We start from the raw sequence: 21,318 nt of genomic DNA, 5'->3' as shown, positions 1-21,318 counted from the left end.
TTGCTTGCTTTTAAACTTGAAAAACTTACCCCTAATTTATGAGAGATGTGACTTGTCTATGACATCTAGAAGAAGTTTAATTCCTTGGACATTATTAAGGACTGTGTGCCAAGTGTTCTTCTGTATATACTGGAACTCAAAGAAAAATAGAACATGTTCCTACCCTTTTAAGAGCTTTTATTCTATCAAAAGCAAGATGAGCACACTTATTATGATGTCATAGAAAGAACAAGGATCAGAGAGTCAGAAAGCTCGAGTCTGAATTTTTGATGTGTGTGTGTGTCTGACTTAAGGCAAATCATTTCATCTCTGAAGTTCACAGTTCACTTCCCCCATCTATAAAATGGAGGTGATCTCTACTTGCTGGATAGAGAGGCTTGAGTGAGTTAAAAGGTCTAGAGAGGGGCGTCTGGGTGGCTCAGTCGTTAGTCTGCCTTCGGCTCAGGTCATGATCCCAGGTCTTGGGATCGAGCCCTGCATCAGGCTCCCTGCTCAGCCAGAAGCCTGCTTCTCTCTCTCTCCCACTCCCCCTGCTTGTGTTCCCTATCTTGCTGTCTCTCTCTCTCTCTCTCTCTCTCAAATAAAATAAATAAAATCTTAAAAAAAAGGTCTAGAGAATATGGTAAACTGTAAAGTGTCACTCAAAGGTAAGTGAATAATGCTTGAAAAACAAAAAGTGCTGCCCTGGATGGAAAGGTGATTGTGTTCTTGGGCTGGCATTAATGAAGTCGTTTTTAGCAGTGAGAAGAAATTTTCAGATCATTACTAGAGAAATTGATTTCTAAGAGTCTGATTCATTAAAATGAAATACTGGCAATTGACACTGCAGCTTAATAAAGATTCTATGATTATCAGATGGGAGGGTGACCTGCCTGCGCCGTGTCACCCCATTGATCCCTTACCACACCTTGTGTGTTCCCCTGTAAGTTGCACTCTTGGTCTAAGAGGAGGACCTTCCCTGATAGAGGAGTACCTTTCTTCCATCAGGGGTGTGTAGTAGCTGCACACCCTTGCCATAGCCTCCAGACAAGCTCTCAGGATCGATGTGTAGGAGAAGGTAGGGTGGTCAAGCTTCCAAGACTACAGATACCTCCAAATGAAGTGCTGCATGTGTGGCTCTCTGCCTTTCCTTGGGGGAAAGAGAGTCTGTGATCCTGGGTTTGTTCCCTCCCACACCTAACCCAGTGCAGTCTGTGGGCTAGTGCCCTGAAGGTGAAGAAATAACTTTGGGCTCTTTGCGTTGAATGCTTATGGAGAAGGATTGAACACCCCAGAGCAATTGTCATTTCCCATCCAGAAACATTTCATGAGGAAAGTTTGATCACACAAAGAGATAAATGGCAGGGGCGTCTTGGTGGCTCAGTCAGTTAAGCGTCTGCCTTCAGTTCAGGTCATGATCCCAGGGTCCTGGGATCGAGTTCCGAATCAGGCTCTTGGCTCAGTGGGGAGTCTGCTTCTCCCTCCACCCCTACCCCCCACTCATGTTTGCTCTTCCCCCTCCCCATCTGTCTGTCTCTCTCTCAATAATAAATAAATAAAAATCTTAAAATTTTTTTTTAAAAGAGCTAAATGGCAGGAGGGCAGGGTGATGGGATGCTGTATGATGACACGTTTAGAAGGAAATTTGTATTTCAAAAGTTCTTCCAAATGACATCAATTCACATTGACAAGTCACCATGATTAGAGAATATTTTTTATCCCTAAGAATAATAGTTCTGTATGGTGGGACTCAAGTTGAGGACTTCATTTAATTAAACTACTCACGTCAGTGATGTTGAGCAAGCACATAACTAGTTATTGAAAATAGCCTGTGAGATGCAGCAGATCTGGAAGTGAGGATGATGGAAAACTGCCAGCCAAGGCGTTTACGGGTTTCAGTGCAAAATCTAAAATTCTAATAGAGGGAAAAAAAAGTTAATTTAAATAAATATGATGCCAGTAATCCTTTCAAAGTCCTTCAAAGTGAATGTGTTTTGGCAAGGTGCTGACATTCTCCAGTGTGTTCTCCCAAATGTTTCTATTGTCCAAATGGCCGTATTGAAGACACAGAAAGAAAAGGTTTGATGAGCCAGATACTGAATTTATAAACAGTAGCTCCTTTTGAGATTAGATGAACAACCCCAAGTTTTAGGGAGATGATAGGAACTTTTGTATTCTTTCTCCATACCAATTTTATTTAAAGCCTTAGGCTAGGCTCAGTTTTCTGAGTAGTAGATATAATGTAGACTTACTGTGTTGTGAAGCGTCAGGCTTCTTCATGCTCTGTTTTTGGAAATACATTATTAAGTTATTCAGACAAGTGAAAAATGTGACTAAAACAACAGCAAATTTTGATAAGCACGTTTGAAAAAGTATGTATTAGTTGTAGTGTAGACTTTGTCCGTAATTTCAGGGGAATAATTAAAAGGAAAAACTTAGAGGACCAATGAATGTATATATTTGAGAAAAAGCCCCCTGGGTCACGACAGTCAGCATTCCTTCAGAGTAGGAAATGAAGAAAGGTGCATTTCTTGATGGTCAAAAATGGGATTCACTGAGTGAATTCCAGCCTGTTATATGTGCTAGGGAACCAGATTTCATTGTTTTATTTTGTTGAGGTGGGGGCATGTGGCGGGGTGGGGGGAGAGGGAGAGGGAGAGAGAATCTTAAGCAGGCTTCGCACCCAGAGTGGAGCCTGTCGTGGGGCTTGATCTCATGACCCTGAGATCATGACCTCATGAGTTAGACGCTCAACCAACCGAGCCACCCAGGCGCCCCCAGATTTCGTTGTTATTATAAATTAGCTCTTCTGTTGTGAAGACATTGCCTAAAACAACAATCATTAGATGTCTTTCAGCAACTGTTGGCAGATTCAAGTTTAGGTCTTCAAGTAACTACTATATTAGCCAGAGTTAAAATTCACTGAGTTTCATTTTTAGGGACCTTTATGAGGTAGGAGGTGTTGGCTGTAGTGGAAGGGAGCACGGTTTGGGTTGTCCCTGGTCATAGGAATTTTAAATATGGAAAATTGGATTGTGTTTTTAAAAAGTGTAAGTTTTCTTGATAGTCTAATAGCTATTGTCATACGCAAGGTTGGAAATAATAACTGGCTTCTAGGTAGCTTATCAGTTCATTTTTTGGAGTTTTTTGAGATTATTTTAGTCTTCAGCTGGGCTATTGCTAAAGTCCTGTGGCAGTTGGATCCTGAAGTGATGGTGATTTAAAATAAAAGTGGGCGGGGGCTTTATACATAGACCATTTGGTAGCATTAGAAATGTCAAATATCTGTGAATTGTTATTTAGAAATTGCTTGCAAAATTTGGAGGAATAAATAGAAATAATATGCTAGGGCATATGGGTGTCTCAGTCAGTTAAATGTCTGCCTTCGGCTCAGGTCATGATCCCAGGGTCCTGGGATCTCTACGAGTCAGGCTCCCTGCTCAGTGGGAACCCTGCTTCTTCCTCTCCCTCTTCCCTGTTCATGCTCTCTCTCTCTCCTCTCAAATACATAAAATTTTTAAAAAAATTAAAAATAATAGGCTGATCTCTTTTGTTAACAGCTCTGTTGAGATTTGGTTTATAAACTATGAAATTCCTCATCATTTTTAAGTAAAGGGGAAATACAGACAGGCGTCTCACTATAAGTCCCTTCTATGTTAAAGCATTTTAAACAACAAAGCGTATGTTTTCACTAATAAGCTGATCTTTTTGATAATAGATGATCTTTTGGCCTTTCTAAATTTGTAAGCAAGCAAGACCTGAGTGGACCAGGAAGATGCTGTGGTTCCCTGTGTTGGAGAAATACAAGTTTGTAGAGGATAAACACGTACTTAAACATGCTGACCAGTTATCAATATTGTGAAATACTCAAAGACTCCCTTGTGGCATAAGCAATAATCAGGTTCAAAAGAATTACTAGAAAAGCATAGAAGAGACCCTGATAAGAATGGTTTTGATTTCATGACAAATCTTAGTTTTTTCCTTTTAGAGCGGATTCATTTAAACTTGTATGTGTGTGTCAAATGTAGCATAGGTCCAGAAACAGTTGTGAAACCTAAGAAAAACATAATGAGTAGGATAAAGCCAGGGCCTGGGTAACCACCTTGTGGATGAAGAAATAGAACCTTGCGGCCTCTTGGGATCACTGGGCATTTCCCTTCCCCCACTTCAGTCCTCTGTTGTTTTAATGATAATCCTCTTTACCCCCACTCCCTAGATATATAGGTATGTGTCAATAAATAAAATGGCTTATGTATGTGTCCCTACCATTAAAGTTTAATTTGCCTGTCTTGTGAATCCATAGAAAGGAAATCACATTCTATTTGGCTTAACATCAGGTTTATAAGATCCATCCACATAGAAGCATGCAGTGTATCTTGTTCATTTTCATTAGAATATAGCGTATACCATTGTATGAACATAGTATGAGCACTTATCCATTTTATGGTTTGCGGGCATTTGGGTTTTACCCAGTTTTTTACTACTGCTTATTATGCTGCTTTGGACATTATAGTCTATAAAACCTGATACACATGGGCATGAGTTTCTCAAAGTGTGGTGCCTCCATGCACAGCCTCAGCATAAGACTTGTTAGTGATGCGGATTGTCAGGTCCCATCCCAGGTTTACATTCAAATACCACCCTGGGTTGTGTATTTTGTCTTAATATGCTTATTTCAGTTACTGTGCCTTTGCTAAAAATACTTCTGGGTCCTCTAACTGGGAACAGCCTCAGGACCCATTAATGATCACATACCTGCACTCATACAGATAGGCACACGCCTAGACTCATTACTCATTTTTGAAACAAATGGTTTTTTTCCAGTTGAGTCAAGGCTTCAGTAGTTTTGAAGAAGAATATTCAAAAGAAAAGGATTTGCCCACATTGAAGACAACCCAAAGAGTATGCAGGGGACTGAAGACCTGCTGAAGGGGGCCGTGGATGCGGGTTGGGTAGAGCATTGTTCTGGAGTGAGGGCCGCGGAGCCCCACAGATATGGTGGGACAGACCACAGAGTAGGGCAGACGCAGGCTCAGATCCATTTGCACCACTGACTAGCTGTGTCTTAGGGAAGTAGTGAATTTCTCGGAGCTTCGCTTTTCTCCTCTGCAAAGCAAGGATAATAACATTCACTATAAAGATTCAAAACCATTCACAAGCCCTGCAGATACATAAAGATTATCTGCAGGGCCACACTCCTGCTGTGGAAGCATGTCAGCCCTGGGTCAGGTGTGGCCAACGCTCGTGCCTTCATAGCTTTCATGCGTTTTACTTTTGTGCTTCCTGCAGGAACGATTCCAGGTGAAGAATCCTCCCCATACATACATTCAAAAGCTCAAAGGCTATCTGGATCCAGCTGTAACCAGGAAGGTAAGATGGATTTGTTTTCACTCTTTGTTGTCACTTCCTCCTGAGTGCGCACTGGAGGGGACCTTCCTTCCTCTGCACTATAGCCTCTGCTGGAACCTCCAGGAAACCAGTCTTGGGAGACAGACACCATGAGAAAACAAAGAAGAAAGCCATCCTTCTCGTGTAAGGATGTGTTTGAAAGTGTTTTCCCAAGACGGGCGTCACGTACCTCTGATGGTTAGTGAGTCACTGCCATTTCCAGTTACACAGGGCAGTGAGTCCAGCCCAGAGGTGTTCAGGCCCCTGGAAAAAGCAGCCTTAGCAAAGGGAATACTTGTCTTTCATGCCTTGGTGCGTTTCCAGAGGCCTTGAAAAATCACTGGGGCTTTGTCATCCCAGCTGTGCACTCACATCCTGTGTTGATGCTCTTAGCAGCGCCCCCCCCCGCACCCGCCCCGGCCTCACCCTGCCCCTGGCCCCAAGAAGGTAAGGAGAGAATAGTTGATTCCATTCTCAACTGACTCTCTCCTTTTGCAAACAAGCTGTGCTTTGTGCAGCCACACAATTGGTTTAAACCGATGCCTTGGGGTAAAGCATGTAGCCTGGCACAGCCCTGCGGGCTGGGATCGGTCCTGGGATGTCTCAGCTCCAGGCTGTCCTTGCTCAGGATGGGGACGGGCGCCCTTCACCAGAGAGCACTTGTTTTGGGGTTGACCTTCCACAACTTCTGCTTTCAAGGCTGCAGCAAAAATAACTGGAGCTGAATTCATCCTGTTGTTTCAGGGTGTGACTCATGAGAGAAGAAAGATGCACTTTTCCTAGTTTCCCCACTGTCTCCAGGGCTCTTGTAAATTTTTTAAAAAAATCTTTATCTTCTACTTCTACTCTAAATATTCCTCTGTGCCCCCCACCCCCGTCTCACTGCCCCCTATCCAAAAAAAAAAAAGCAAGCAAATGAGAACAGCTATTCCTTCCTTTTGGAAGTTTCTTGGCCTTTTCTCCTGGGCCTAACACGAGACGGGCAGAAGAAACACCATCTGGAATGATGGTGACAGTGTGCTGTCGACTTGGCCGTCGGCCTCACACGTGTGACCTGACTGTGGTGCAGCCTCTTCTAAGAATGTACCTGTCGAAGTATCATGATAGCCCCCTCACAAATATGGCTCACACGTGTTTCTTTTCTTTAAAGAGCTTCTGTCCAGCCCCTTAAATGAGACAGCTGCCCAATTCTTACCTCTTTCTTGTCTCCTTCTCCAAGGTTAGGGCAGCCTTCAATTTCATCAGGTTACAGAGGGTTAAATGAAGACCCGCCCCGGCCCAAACACAACTCAGAACAAACCAGGAGGTTTTGGGGGCTGTTTCTTTTTAAAGGAGCAGCAAGATTCTACTTGAGAAATATTTTCAGAAATCCCCCCAACTTGAAACCCTCGGGCTGGACCGCTTGGATCCCAGCCTTGGGTGCACTCGTCTGCAGCAGAGTGCGGTCGAAGTGCCGGTGTTTGTGCACAGACTGAGCGTTCCTCCACACACAGTTCTCTCCCTATTCATCAGACTCTTAGGAGAAAGGAGAGAGTAAGAGAACTCCCCGAGAAGGCTTCTCAGAGGCCTTCCCCACGTGCGGTAAGGAGGAGATGCTTGGACGGAACAGGAGGCTTTCTCCTGGCACAGTTCCGGTTCTCTTCTGGAACAGTTATTCCTCAGTGAAGCAAAGGATGTAAAACAAATAAGCTGCTTAGTTTTGCTCCATTGCAAATAACTTAATAAATATCCACCGCAATTATGGCAGCAGAGGAGAAGACAAGGATATCTGTTTGGGCTGACCTTCCCTTGTGAACTCTCAGCCCCAGACTGCGTGTGTTCCTCTGAGTGGCCTTGTTCGGTCCCTGCCTTGTTTTTGAAGTCAGTTGTTCCGTCAAAAAGAAAAAAAAAAAAAAAAGATGTTGGAGCAACCACCTCTGCTGTAGTAAGATTTCTGTCCGGAGCTGGCAATAGGAAAATAGGAAATGATCTGTTCGACTGAAGCCTAGAGAAAGGAAATTTTGCTTGGAGTAAGGCAGCGCTTGCAATTAGAATGAGTTTCAGATTCTCAGTTATACCGCGGCAGGGAAGAGGGAAGATTTCAGATCCGGTCTAGGCTGAGTCATCTTCCCTTCACTGTGTCTGGAGTCCTCGAATACTTTTCACTCATTTATCTTTTGTACACATCGAATAGATGATATTTAATTTGTTGTCGTCTAAAAAGAATATAAGCTTATTCGATTTAGATTTTCTTCTGAATAGTTTGAGATCTGAACCCCTGGAGGGCAGGCATGGAAGAGCCTAAATTAGATATCTCTGTGAGCAGGACTCTTCAAAGCAGTCTCCTCATTGCATACCAGGTGGTGCTAGTCTCTGATCTGGGGGGATGTGCCCAGGAAAAAGGCTACATACAGACCGTGAAGAAAGGAGGGGGGTTCTCTGCAGGCAGTGCGGTTGTGAAATGAAACCTATTGCGTGGATCCTGCCTTTTACGGGACGGAGGATGGTGCACACGGCTCGCTGATGGTACCCGCTCCTTGTCGCGGCTCCCCACAGGCACGTGGTTTGTCTTTGCAGGGTTTCGAAGCATGCTGAATACGTTGCCGAAGTGCAGAGCATTAGCAGTCATTGTTTATGTGTTAGCGAGGTGGATGCCAAGGCTTCTTTATAGCTCCGAGTCCTGCTGGAGATTGCACAGTTCCCGAGAGAACATCAGACAGGGGCAGAGTCAGTGTGGTTTTATCTGTTATCTCGCAGCTGCAAAAGTGTAGTGGCTCCCAAGAAATGTTCTCTGCTCCTGGTGTCATTCTTGGTATCACCTAGTGTTTTGATCGAGGTCCCCCGTTTTGATATATGCCTCTTAGTCCTTCAGCAGATCCTTCCTCTGTACCGTGTTGCGTCCTTCAGTGCTATGCTGGGTGCTTTTGTGGCTCGTGATGACCTTCCCCTAAGGACCCTCGAAGGCCACTGGGAACCAGTCAGAACTGTGTATGAGGCGTAGCTGGGAACACTGAACTGCTTTCTAAAGGTCACAGTGGCAGGCAAGTCCGAGACCTGTGACTCCGACATGGGAACGGCCTCCCGGGAGCAGTTGTGTGGCCAGACTCTGCCTCATCAGCAGTGCTCATTGCTGGAAAGCTCTTTGGGAGACACTGGGCTCGGACGTCCCTCCAAAGGATACACGACTCTTCTGTCATTTCTTAGGCCTTTCTTTTCTTCTTCTTTTTTTTTAATTTATTTTTTATTATTATGTTAATCACCATACATTACATCATTAGTTTTTGATGTAGTGCTCCATGATTCATTGTTTGCGTATAACACCCAGTGCTCCATGCAGAACGTGCCCTCCTTAATACCCATCACCAGGCTAACCCATCCCCCCACCCCCCTCCTTTCTTGACAAAAGAGGGTAGTGGCTCTTTTTTCCTTGCATTGGGGATGCTTTAATTTCACATATCTGGCTGCCTGGATTCTAACAACCGAGAAAGTCTTTGGAGTTCCTTAAGAATGGCAACCAGGGGGAAACTGTGGGACTCTGTTGGCTTCCCTGGGGCCTTGGTAAGGGGCAGTTTGCAGGGGGTGGGGGGAGGGGAGGATGACAGGAGGCCGCCCATGCTGAGCGGGGTTCCAGTCTTCACTGGGACACCAGGGCCTGCCTGGCTCTCCACACCCCACATCCTGCCTTCCCCGCCTTCCTCCATTCCTTCCTTTCCTTGGGTGCCTTCACCTTTGGACCTGGATGACTCCATTTCCACTGCAATTGTGGCAGCAGAGGAGAAGGGTCCCTAATATCCTGAGCTGGAATTCTCACGGCCTTTTCTTGGAAACCGTGTAAAATGCAGGTGGTTTGATTTTGTAGCACAGAGAGCGTAGAACTCTTCTTAGAAGGCATGGCCCATCAAACGTCCCACTTCCAGAGTGGCCTAAAACTTGTTACTATAAATAAATGTTTCTGGAAGAAATGGTGTTCCTGAGAACCGATGTGCATCATGACCCAGTGATACGTGGGGGTCATTTAGAGTTGAGAGGTTAGAGAAGCATACATTTACTGCCAGAGGGGGATTCGTTGAAGAAAGAAAGCCCTGAGGGAGTTCTGGAAGGATTGGTGGGATTTTGATGGGCCAGGGAATGAGGAAGGGCATTCTGAAAGTAGGAGGGACCTTCCAAATAAGGGCTCATGGGCAGAGGTAACTCTGAATGCTTATTTTTGGGAAATGTTAACATGGTTCTGCAGAAAATAATTAACATAGCAGTCCTGAGATGGCTACCTTAGAAAGGCCAGCTTGCCAGGGTGGCTCTTCGTTGGCAACTGAGAACTTGCATTTCAGGAGAGTTCATACCTTTCCCTGAGAAGAATGATGCACTGTGCCAACAGTTTGGTGTGTGCTGAATGCCTTTTTGCTTGCGGGGAGTCTGGACTTCTGGTATGTGCTAGGCAGAGAATGCCAAAATGACCAGTCCCCAGTAAAAACCCAGGGCACTGAGTCTCTAATGAGCTTCCCTGGTGGAAAGCATTTCACAGATACTATCGTTTGTGATTCCTCTTGCAAAGGACACAAATTGTTCTTATCATGAAAATCAGCTTCTAAGAAAGGAGACTATTGCAAGCTTGTATCTGGTTTCTTCCGGACTTCACCCCGTGCACCTTTCCCTTTGTTGATTGTGCCTTGTGTATTTTTGCTGTAATAAATCTTAGCCATAACAACAACTGTATGCCAAGTCCTAGGAGGAAGTCTTAGCAAATCATTGAAACTGGGACCGGGGGAGTCTTAGGGACCCCAATGCTTAGGCATATTGGTGAATATTGTTGTAGGGCAGGGAGAAATAGTCTACTTACTCAAAGACACCTAGTACATGAAATAAATTTTTCCCAGTCCTTTCTTAGAAGCTGATTTTCGTAAGAACAATTTGTGTCCTTTGCAAAAAGAAAGGTGAGAGAAGGCCACTTTATTTATTTTAACATTTTAAATTTAAATTCAGTTAATTAACTTATAATGTATTGTTGGTTTCAGAGGTAGAGTTCAGTGATTCATCAGTCTTCTGTAACTCCCAGTGCTCATTATATCATATGCCCTCCTTAATGTCCAGCACCAGGTACCCCATTCCTCCATCCCCTTCCCCTCCAGCAGCCCTCAGTTTGTTTCCTATGATTAAGAGTCTCTTATGGTTTGTCTCCCTCTCTGATTCCGTCTTGTTTTATTTTTTCCTCTCTTCCCCTATGATCCTCTGTTTTGTTTCTTAAATTCCACATATCCGCGAGATCATAGGATAATGGTCTTTCTCTGATTGGCTTATTTCACTGAGAGAGAAGCCCACTTTAAAAGCAGAGATATTTTCATACTGGGGTAAACATTACAAATGGCACTTATAGAAGTTGATAAAATACGTTTTGTGAGAATATGTGTTCTTGAATTCTAGAAATTCAGACGGCGTGTTCAGGAATCCACACAAGTGCTAAGAGAACTGGAAATTTCTTTAAGAACCAACCATATTGGGTAAGTGTGCCTATTTAACATTTTAGCTTTAAGGCTTTTGGACACTTTACAAAGTGACTGAATCATATCCAAAGAATTAAGCTTCCTTGCTGATCATTAAAAGTTAAGAGACTGAGGTTTAGATGGGTGGAACATTTGTTGGTACTTGAATTGCTCACTGTACAATTATCAGTAGAAGCAGAACAGTTTTTGATTTGGGCTATTTATAACAATCCTAAAATTCTTTGCTTGGATGCAGTGATAGTGCTTGGTCTCTTGGGTGCGTAACCATTCCTGGCACATCAGGAACTCCCAACAAGTAATGAACTCTGAGATACTGGAGGATCTCTTAGCCGTCACTGGAGTTCTCCGAGCTCGTTAGTTGAAGCAGCTTCATTGTCCTTCCTTCAGTTCCAGAAGGGAAGAGAAGCGGGAGTGATGTCCTCTTACACCCCTCATTGCACTTAGTTGTTCTGAGTCTCTTTGTCCTGCATCCCCAAAGTTTTAGGACCGGGAGTGTAAATCCACACCAGAAAGTAAAGTTTGGGGGATCTCAACGCTAAGCATTTCTAAGAGTTTTTCATGCGGCTTGCCTCTAGCAAGTACAACTTTATTACATTCTCCCTTACTCCTAGAAGGGCATAATTGTACAGTACCTTAGAATAACATGGTTTATCTCCATGGCAGAAGGATACCAGATCTCCTATTTTATAGCTTTAATTCTCCCTAAAGTACCTATTGAACATCCAGCAAGTGATTTAGCCTCTCTGCACTTTCTTTGAATTTAACAGGTGGAAGACTGTAGATTTTAGATCCTTCAGAACTTTCTCCTGTGACACTCTTTGCAGGTCTATTGGAAATTAAGTTTTGTATGTATGTTACAGTATAGTTTTAAAGATTATTCTGTAAAATAAATATACTACATAAATAATAGTTTACTTCCACTTTAGACTGTGTTAGGTATAAGCCAATAAAATGGTTAATTTGCACAGTTTTCTCAGAATAAGCTTTTTTAAATTGTGGATATGCAAGGCTTATTGATAGGTGATGAAGCTTGGGTGAGAATGTTCATTTCCTAAAGGATAACTTTGCACATAATATCCCCTTGAGAATGAAGTTTTTGGAAAATAACTGATTTCTGTAGTTGATAATCACTTTGAGAAAATGGGCTGTCAAACAGTAGATCGTAGAATCATGATTTTAGAACATGGTTTTAGAACTGGAAGAGAAATTAAGGATTCCCCAGTTCCTCATTTTACAGATGAAAAGCATTCAGGACCAGAGAAGGTGAGTGACTCCTGCAAAGTCCATGGCTGTACAGCCCAGGTGCTGGGGTTCAAAATGCTGTGTTCTTTTTCTTATGTAGTTAAATCTGGCAGTTCTTTCCTGGAAAGGAAGTAAGGTAATCAGGGCTCTGGGATCAAAGCAATGAGGCTTGTCTTTTGGGGGTGAAAGTGGTGGTGATTTAATACAGTTGGGCATCCAAGCTTGGGAAATTCAAATACTTTCCAATATTTGGGGATCAGGAACGAGATTCCATTTGGTAAGGCCCAAACCTGTGCTGTTGGCACTTCTTCTTACTGACGACGGTGGAATGAGCTGCAGCCAGGGTTTCTACAAATTGTCGAGGAGAATTTCTTCAAGCATTGCTGAAATAACATGAAATTGACCATCAAATACCAAAGCAAGACAGTCATTTCCAATACAGAGTTGGCCGAATAGAAGAGCCCTGTTTGGGCGGGAGCCAGTGCAAATCTGTAAGCAATCGGAGTGGTGTGCTGTTTCGGATGCTATAGGCATCCGAAATACAGGTGTTGAACGATTCTCACATTTCTTTGATCTTTAGCATCTGCAGTTTCCCTGTGTCTACCACCTACGTGTGAGACTTTCTGAAAGCTTTGGCTTTAGCAGCAGAAACATTCATGGAGGTGCATTGTCTGGTTGTATGCAACCATTTATCAGCATGGCCTTATATGGAAGGAAACCACACACCAGGGTTTTGACCTGTTTCGACTGTCCTGAAAACCCAAGCAAGCCTGTGCTGGACTCTAACTCTGATGGAAACTAACACGCTTGACCTTGTTTGATTGGGAAATCTTCTGAATTACTCAGTAGTGTGAAAATAATCAATTACTACAGTGAGGAAATCTTGGAATGCAGTGGGCTATCTAAGGGATTCATAGATTTTATTGTACTTTGTTGAGGTACCATAATAGAATGGTAATTGGATCCCCATTTATCTTATGGAAAGAGAGGTTGTGGTTCAGATTTTTGCCATGCCCTTGATTAGTTATTAAATAAATTACTTAAAGTACATAAAGTCTTTGTATTTATTTACCATGTGACCTAAGTTAACTTCTCATCTATAAAATGAGGATAATAATATTTGCCAATAGGAATGTTGCAAGGTTAAATGAGATAATTTATAAAAGACCTAATATAGGGCCTAATACATAGTAGTTACTCAAAATATAATTTATTGTTGTTAGGCTTGTTGAAAATAATAATAATTCAATAGTATGTATCTCTAAGGAATTCCATACAGAGATTGTTACTTTCTCTGTCTGAAATGACCCTGACACCTAAGAGATTGTGATTCCCAGAAATTAAGAGGAAGAATTACATTTAAATATCCACTTGTCCTGAAGAAGTTATTATTGGCACACGCTCGTGTTTTAAGTTTAAAGTCTGGGGCTTTGCTGAGATAACATTCCAAGCTACAGCTTTGTCAAGCAAAGAGTTTGTTCTGAGTATTGATATAAGCCTAAAACTCTGTAAATGGAGCAGTCTTCTGAGAAAGAAAATGAATTTTCTTTGAGCCAAATTGAAATAAGAATTGGACTAGAAAAAATCTTACTCACTTACTCTTAGGAACTATACTAAAAGAGAAGGATTAGATTAGGACTAATCCAAGCCCTTGAAATGACTTGAAATACGTTGAAAGGAGCCACGCACTGTGAGAACACATTGGCTGTGCAGTGTGAGTGGGCCAGTGTCATGACATTTTGTATGTCAGGGTGATAAGATTCAAGGGGTGGTGATGGTGCTGAGCTGGATAGGTTTATGGGCTTTATTCCGTGGCACTGAGGTATAGTTTATCTCTCCTTCCAGGTACTTTATTTTAATAAAACTCTCCATTATGATAGAAAATCGCTTTTCATCCTGAATGCGAGAACACAGAAGTTCTGAAAGATGTTCATTTCACTTTATCTCATTGGAGCTGAGAGAATGGGCCTGAGGTTGTGGGAGGAATGTGCCAGTTGGCAGGGACAAGGTTTGTACAAAGGGGAAGGATCCCGGAAACTCTCAGTGAAGGTCTGTCTTCCCTCCTGCGTTTCCCGGTATCTCGGTGACCTGGTGCTGGCTGCGCCAGGCCAAAAAGTAAGAGACAGAAGAGTAAGGCTGGTTTTAACAGGTGTACAACATGTTTGGGGTATGTGTGTATCAAGTTTCCCTATGATTAATTCATTTTTAGATGTTGATTCTTAGAAATCCTCAAGATTACAATTTTATCATTTATTAAACATGTTCAGTGTGTTATTTCTTACAAAAATCTTTTTATTATTGGCCTTTGCCTCTGAGCCCCTGTTTTATAGATGAGGAAACTTAAGTCACCTATTAATTATCTCGCTCCAGTCCACATAACTGAGAAGCACTGAGATTGTTCAGATGTTATCTAAACTGGAAGTTACTAAATTTTTTTGATTCCAGGACTCCTTTACTCTCAAATTATTTTGAACCCTTAATATGCTTTTGTTTATGTGGGTTTTTTCCTCTTGATATTTACCATATTGGAAATTTAAACTGATAAATGTTAACTTTCCTTATTCAATAAATTTTAGTATTTATTTTAAAGTAAATAATGTAAATACATAAATATAAAATAATAAATATAGCACAGACAACATATTTTGTGAAAAATATTTTCCAAAGCAAGAAGGAAAAATTAGTGACAAGGGGGGCATTTTTACAGATCTCTTTAATGTCTGGTTAATGGAAGGCAGATGGATTCTGATTTCTTTGTCTGCATTTGATTTGTTGTAATATGTTGTGTATGTGTGTGAAGATGTATATGGAGAAAGCCTGGCCTTACATACATACATCACTTGAAAAAAGTAGTTTTTAAGTAACCTTTTCAGATTGTTGTGGATATTCTTCTTTGATAGTACACCATCCTTCAAGGAGTGGTAATTTCTTGGAGTTACTTGCAGTGTAGAATCTGAAACGCCATCAGTGAGCTTTTGTACTTTGTTAAACTAAAACTCACTGTGCTGTTTTGAAAATTGAATAGGTCTTTCTACCCAGGCGTAATTTTGGGTAACATCATGAATTGGTCATTTGGAAAATACTGTTTCACTGAATTATTCTGATCTTTCAAAAACTGAGACATTTTATTCTACGATACAAAAACAGTTGCATTCATTATTAATTACCAGTCTCATCTGAATATACTTTAAATATTGGGAAGTTGTCAGACTTGTGGTGGTCAAAACAAGTGTTCCAAAATTTTCATTTTTTTTGGTTGAAACCTCAAATTTTATCATGGACGACAAATACTGTCAGTTGTTTTCCTTGAAACGACAGGCTCACTTCATTCACTTTTGAGAAAATGTCTGCCAAACACCCAAACAGAATAACCACAGTTGTTAGTCATTTTCCATTTCATATGTAAAAAAACAAAAAACACACAAACCAAAAAAAAAAAAAAAACTCGTTCAGTCTGTGACTCAAACAACTGCACAGGTGCTTTTCCTGGAGACAACTGTGGTACTAGGGTAGGCAGCAGAAGTGCTGTATTTGGGCTTTCCATTTTGTCACATAGAAAATTTTAAAAGATGTAAACTCAAGGGACAGGCGTTAATAAAAATCCATAATTTTCATTGCTTCATTAAGGACGGTTTCAAGTGAAGCTGACTTTTTGTTTGCCTTCCAAGTGCTTGGGGTGAGAACACAGTAAAGAGGTGTAGTTTTCGTCAGCTGCAGTTTTATCCACCATTCCTTTTGTACTATCTGTGCAGGTGCCAGCACCGTGAAAAGCCACAATCTTAATATTTTATGAAAATCGTAGCTTCACAAACCCCTCAGAGGGTCTCAGGGCCCCCTGCTGATGTGTGAGCTGCACTGAGAACCATCTTGTGATGCTGTCTTGCAGAATAGATTTGGTAGTTGATGCTGAATCTGGGGGATGCTTACCTTCTTTCTCTTGCTTCTTGAGATTTTCTTTTCATGATTTTTCAGCAACTGCGGTTTCCACCCTGTGTTAGAAGCACCTCTCTAAGGAGACGGAGAAAGGGAGTTCACCCCTTGTTCCTTTATCTTGTGATCTTGGCTCTGCTTTGTTTGATCTTAGAAATTTGGAGCCAGAAAGGTCCCTTGAGACTTCATTTTCTAGATCAGAACAGTGAGATTCTAAAATTGGCGGTGGGTGGGTGGGGGGGCCGGCGGGGGGGGAGAGAAACCAGCAGCTCTGAAACAGCTTTGACCTGTCTACAATAGAACAGTGCCTTTTGCGTCTGCACTTAGATCCCTTCCTCGAATAAGAGTTTTTTTTCCAGAGCTATTTTTCATTATCATGGTTTCTTCCAGCTCCTGAGCAGCTGATTTGGAATTTGCCTAATTCAAATTTACAACATATGGTAATTACTCTGAATCTGTGGGGTACTCAGTAAGTGATGCATGCTGTTGGAATCAGAAATAATTCTAGTTCCCAAAACCTATCATCATCCAATTTGAAACGGTGTGCGTATTGGCAATATGTAAAAAAGTGTGTGTAGCATGCACAGAAGTGAAAAATGGAAATAATTTACTAGAGGAACCCTAAATTTATGATATGTCATTGCATGATCACCTGCATAAATCTGCATAATGGGACATCCATTTTTTTAATGCCTTTAAAGATATAGCTTTGAAAGTTGCCCTTTTTTCATCTTCACCCATTTTCTGTCTATATTGGTTTCCTTTCCCCGGAAGTTGACTCTCACCTCTGTTCTCTCCCACACACAATATGCCAAGTGTGGCAGGGACAGGAATTGAGGGGATGGGGTGGGGGGGGGAAGGCCTTGTTTTCCCTGTAAACCCATAGACTTTTTGCTGCAATGACTATGCTAACCTGGTATCATTTGACAGAGAGGATAAAGTGGTCAACCATGGTGGGTTTTTATCTTACTCTTTCCTAAATCACCTAGGGGTGTCTGGGCCAGATCAAAGACCCAGGGAGCATCTCGGGGCTTAGAAAAAGAGGGTTAGCTGTGTGAAATCAGACTTCTCAGAGGCAGGACATGTCACACTCCAGCCGTCTTGTTAGGGACCGTGTGGCTTGTTCCTGCCCCTTTGAAAGTTGTGTTTAAGGCACTTAACGCTCAAAGGCAGCAAGTGAGGGTGGAAGAGCCTATGAGGGCGCTGAGCTGAAGAAAGAGAAGCTAATGATAGTCTTTATCCCTGAATCAAAATATATGCACATTAGCATTTTGAGTCAAGAGAATTGTGCCTCTAGATGTACTTGGTACTTCCTGCGCCCCCCTTCCTTTTTTTTTTTTTTTTTTTTTTTGATTTTCTTATTTGTGAGTCATTTGCCTCCTTATCTACTTTGTGGTTAAACTCCCTGAGTTGGAGGCGCTGGTGGTTAAATGGCAGGTCCACGGGGTGTCCCGGACATTTCTACTGTTTAGAGGCTGTGTGTCTGGGAAGTCAACCCGGAAGGCATTCCAATGGTGGTGGTTCTCAGCTCCTACAGGAGTGTTTTTATGAGCCACTGGGATAGAAAACGTAGAACTGAGACGGCTCTGAAGACTCTGGAGCGGAGGGTGTCTTTGCATTCTAAAATGAATACCTCCGTGCCCAGCCCCGGGGAGGCCTGCTGCACATCTGCCACTGAGGGCCACTTTCAGTGGTGCGGCCAGAGCCCACAGGCCAGACCCACGGAGAAGCCTTAGAGAAGGCGTAAGAGGCTTGAGTTACACGAGCAGCTAGTCCATGCATTTTCATAGTGAGTGCCAGCCTTTCTTTAGTCTCCTACCAGTTATAAAAAGAAAATTCATTGATTCATTCATTGATTCATTAATTTTACTCTTTCAAGGCTTCTAGTTATTAGCACTTAAAAATCTCCCATGCCTCCTGAGATCTAGTGGTATAGGGAGAATAATTAAAATTAATCAGCTGAAAGTATCCCTGGACAGATGCCGGGAGCTGGTGTATGTGGTGGTCTGGAAGGGAAGTTTCAGTGGGACCAGTGACCAGCTCTTGCGAGGCCCGACAGGTGGTTCTTTCACTTGCCACTCTAGGTCTCTTTTAAATTAAAGTTTATTTGCTTCCCTGTGGCTGTGTTGGGTGCCTACATTTTGTGATAGCATGCCTGAGGCACGTGGGGGAAAATAAAGAGATAAGCTGTCTGCTTTTCCTGGTTGGCTGTCCCTGGGATTATCTGCAAGCCTGAGTTTGCATCATGGAGATGATAGAACTACAAGAAAGAATGAGCTTGAGGGTAAAACAAACGAACAAACAAAAACAAAGGAGAAAGAGCCCCCAAAAGAATTTTAAAACAGGCATCCTGAGTCCACCAGATTTTCTTCTTCAAGACAAAGATTTTGAGGGGTTGCTCAGCCTTAAAGTTAAAATTTGATTGTGTTGTTCTAATAGTTTACAAAACTGGCTTCCACAGTAGCTATCAGCCTAATTTTTTTTTTTTTCTTGGTGCTTATGGAGGAAAGCAACCAGTTTTGGAATGCATTTGGTGGATGTACCTCAAATTCCATTTCTGTGATGGTAGCAGACCTTTTGACTTACTATTTATTGAAGTTTTCAAACCTAGAGAAGGTTTAATCAGGTATCATACATTCTTTGAAGAGGAATGCCCTGGAGGAAATCTGTAATGGGGGCTAACAGGTGTTTATCTTCAATACCTGAAGGTTTGGTTTAACCACTCTGCTTCATCTTTAGGAGTTATTATGAAGTACAAATGAAAACCAATAAAAATTCTCAGTGAACTGCATTCATACCCACCATTCAAAGGCAAGGTGATACTATTTAAAGTGAATTAAAAAAAAAAAAAGAAAACATGATATGTCATGTCTTGGCTTTGCCAATGTTATGTGGTGCCTGCAAGTTTTTAAGAGGTTTTAACATTCATGGAAAAAATTAAGCAAAGCATTATCCCTGTTGAATTTCCAGGAGCCCCTAAACACTGGTTTCTCATTGGCTAGTTGAGTGTTTTCTATGGCTTAGTGTGCCAAGAAGGAGTTGAATATGGATTTGGAATCATGCCTGGATTTCACTGCGCGTGTCGTCACGTCCCGTGCCTGTCGCATTCCCTGTGCAGTCTTGGCTCCTTTAACAGGCTGCAGTTGTGGTGGAAAATGTACATTGAGCAAGTTCCTTTTTTAGAATACTTCTTACATGTTATCTTAAGTCTCCTAAGTAGTAAAATGCAAGGGAAGCGCATGTATACCTTTTGCCCCCTCTTCTTGCACGTTGAAATTCTGTGGTGGTTTTTTTTGAAAGATGTATTTATTTTAGGGAGAGAGTGTGTGGGGGGTTGGAGGGAGCAGAGGGAGAGAGAGTCTTGGAGCAGACTCCCCCGCTGAGTGCAGAGCCTGTCCCGGGGCTCCATCCCAGGACCCTGAGATCATCACCTGAGCTGAAACCAAGATCAGACGCTTAACCGACTACATCACCCAGGTGCCCTAAAATGCTGTGGTTTTCTTAGTTGCTCTATGGAAAAGTTCCTACTAGGTGTGATGGAGTCTGGGCCTTCCTCCATTGCTCCTTTTGGTGAATGTTTCTGTCAGAACAGTAACAGTATTCAGTGGGCTCTCTCATGGCAGAGTGTGTGATGAACCTCTGTAATGTGTTTATTTTTTAACAGATGGGTCAGAGAGTTTCTGAACGAAGAAAACAGAGGTCTTGATGTTCTAGTGGAATATCTATCGTTTGCGCAGTACGCGGTCACGTAAGTAAAACTGGGCTTGTTGGCTTTTGAATTTCATGTGGTCATAGAAGATGGAAGAGAGTGGCAAAATTATATACTGCACTGAGGGGAGAAACCCAGAAGCAGATGTGGTAAGGTTTAAGGAGGCTTGTTTCTACTCAAGTAACTAAAAGCAAATCACATAATCATTATTAGAAATGTTTTTAAGGCAGAAATAAAACAGGGGAGTAAAAATCACCCTTAGAGTAGAGTCCTTATTTTAAAAAGTGCTTTCTTTATAGTGCTCAGGTTACATATATCCATATGGTAGAATACCCTGGCAGTCATTGAAAGAGGTGTATGCTGTATTTTTGAGTGAATAAAACAAGACACAGAAAATAACTTTTTTGTTAAAAAAATTATATGTATGTGTATATTTGTATGTGCTAGTAAATGCAGAGAAAATGATTGCAGATAAACCAAATCAAGTGGGATTGGAAGAAAGAGTAAACAAGAGGCTTTCCTTTTTCTACTTTATATGTATTTGTATTGTTTTGACTTCCCCTTCATAAGGTGAAGGGGAAAAATTGCAGCAGAGCAGGAAAGAAAATCAATTTACTTAGCCTTGTTTTTTGTTAATTCATAAAATTTTCCCATTTGCTAGGTTTCTGGAATGATTTACAACAGAAATTTCCTTCTTTAGTCAAAGAATATTGCGGTATCCACAGATTGTCTCTGTCTCTCTGTCTCTCTCTCTGTCTCACACACACACACACACACACACACACACACACACACACACACACACACACACACATACACACACACACACTCACACTGAGGAAGTAATACTGTATTTTTAATTTGACCGGAAGACATTTGGGCCCAGGTGGTGTTTTTTCTCCCTCAATGCTTCTTTTAAAAGCAGTAACTTATTTTTCATATTGCATCACTCCAAAGAAGTTCTAAGACTTAACCAGATGTTATAATCCTTAGCACTTCCTTGAGAATTCATGAGGAGGAAGCTGTAATTACTCCTTTTTAGTGGATGCAAAAATTACAGTATAAACTGAAACTGACTTGTTCAGTTTCAGGTTTGAGATCTCCTGTATATGATACAGAGTAGAGTAAGAAACACCGATAGGCAAGTTCTTATCTTTCTAAGAAATTGTCCTCTGAAATACGATCCTAATTTTTATAGCATATTCTTCCAAAGTTGTTTCTTATCTGTGTCCATTGTGTCAAAAACTGCTAACCTCTCTTACACTTAATATTATATGCCAAAACACGATAATATTACCCTGCTGCATAGTTTAAAATCTGGAGGAAAAGTTATGGAATTAAGGAAGAGCTAAGAGACTTCATTTGTAATGGAAAAGGATGGCATGCTATGTATTACATGTTGGCTGTAATTAACCTTTTACCTACATCACAGTAGAGCTTATGCACCCAGTTTTCCCAGACGTACCCTCACCTCAGACCAATGGGAAAGGGCAGTGCTACCATTAGGGAATTCTAGGTACAGTGTAAGATCAAACCCAGCAGATCAGAACTCAGAGCTTTGGTTTCCTTCTCTACTTTTTTTTTTTTTGGCAT

At 41.8% G+C, this 21,318-nt stretch overlaps 1 protein-coding gene across 9 annotated transcripts in view; it reads left to right on the top strand.

Annotated features, from left to right (window-relative positions):
• The window catches only part of FMNL2 (formin like 2), a 303,487-nt gene that overhangs the window by 194,308 nt on the left and 87,861 nt on the right, over positions 1-21,318 (top strand). For all 9 annotated transcript variants that reach the window (XR_012375624.1, XR_012375625.1, XM_025855902.2 and 6 more), the window contains exons 3-5: positions 5,269-5,349; positions 10,765-10,841; positions 19,681-19,764. Coding sequence is in view for 7 of the 9 variants with exons in the window: in XM_025855902.2 (XP_025711687.1) it covers positions 5,269-5,349; positions 10,765-10,841; positions 19,681-19,764 (242 nt within the window). In the remaining 2 variants the exon portion in view is untranslated. The remainder of the gene's footprint in view (positions 1-5,268; positions 5,350-10,764; positions 10,842-19,680; positions 19,765-21,318) is intronic.

This window comes from Callorhinus ursinus, unplaced genomic scaffold (genome assembly GCF_003265705.2).
Source record: "Callorhinus ursinus isolate GAN/ISIS: 27379988/994484 unplaced genomic scaffold, GSC_fseal_2.0 scaffold2, whole genome shotgun sequence".
Lineage (NCBI taxonomy): Eukaryota > Metazoa > Chordata > Mammalia > Carnivora > Otariidae > Callorhinus > Callorhinus ursinus.
This window is presented reverse-complemented; position numbering and strand designations above follow the sequence as displayed.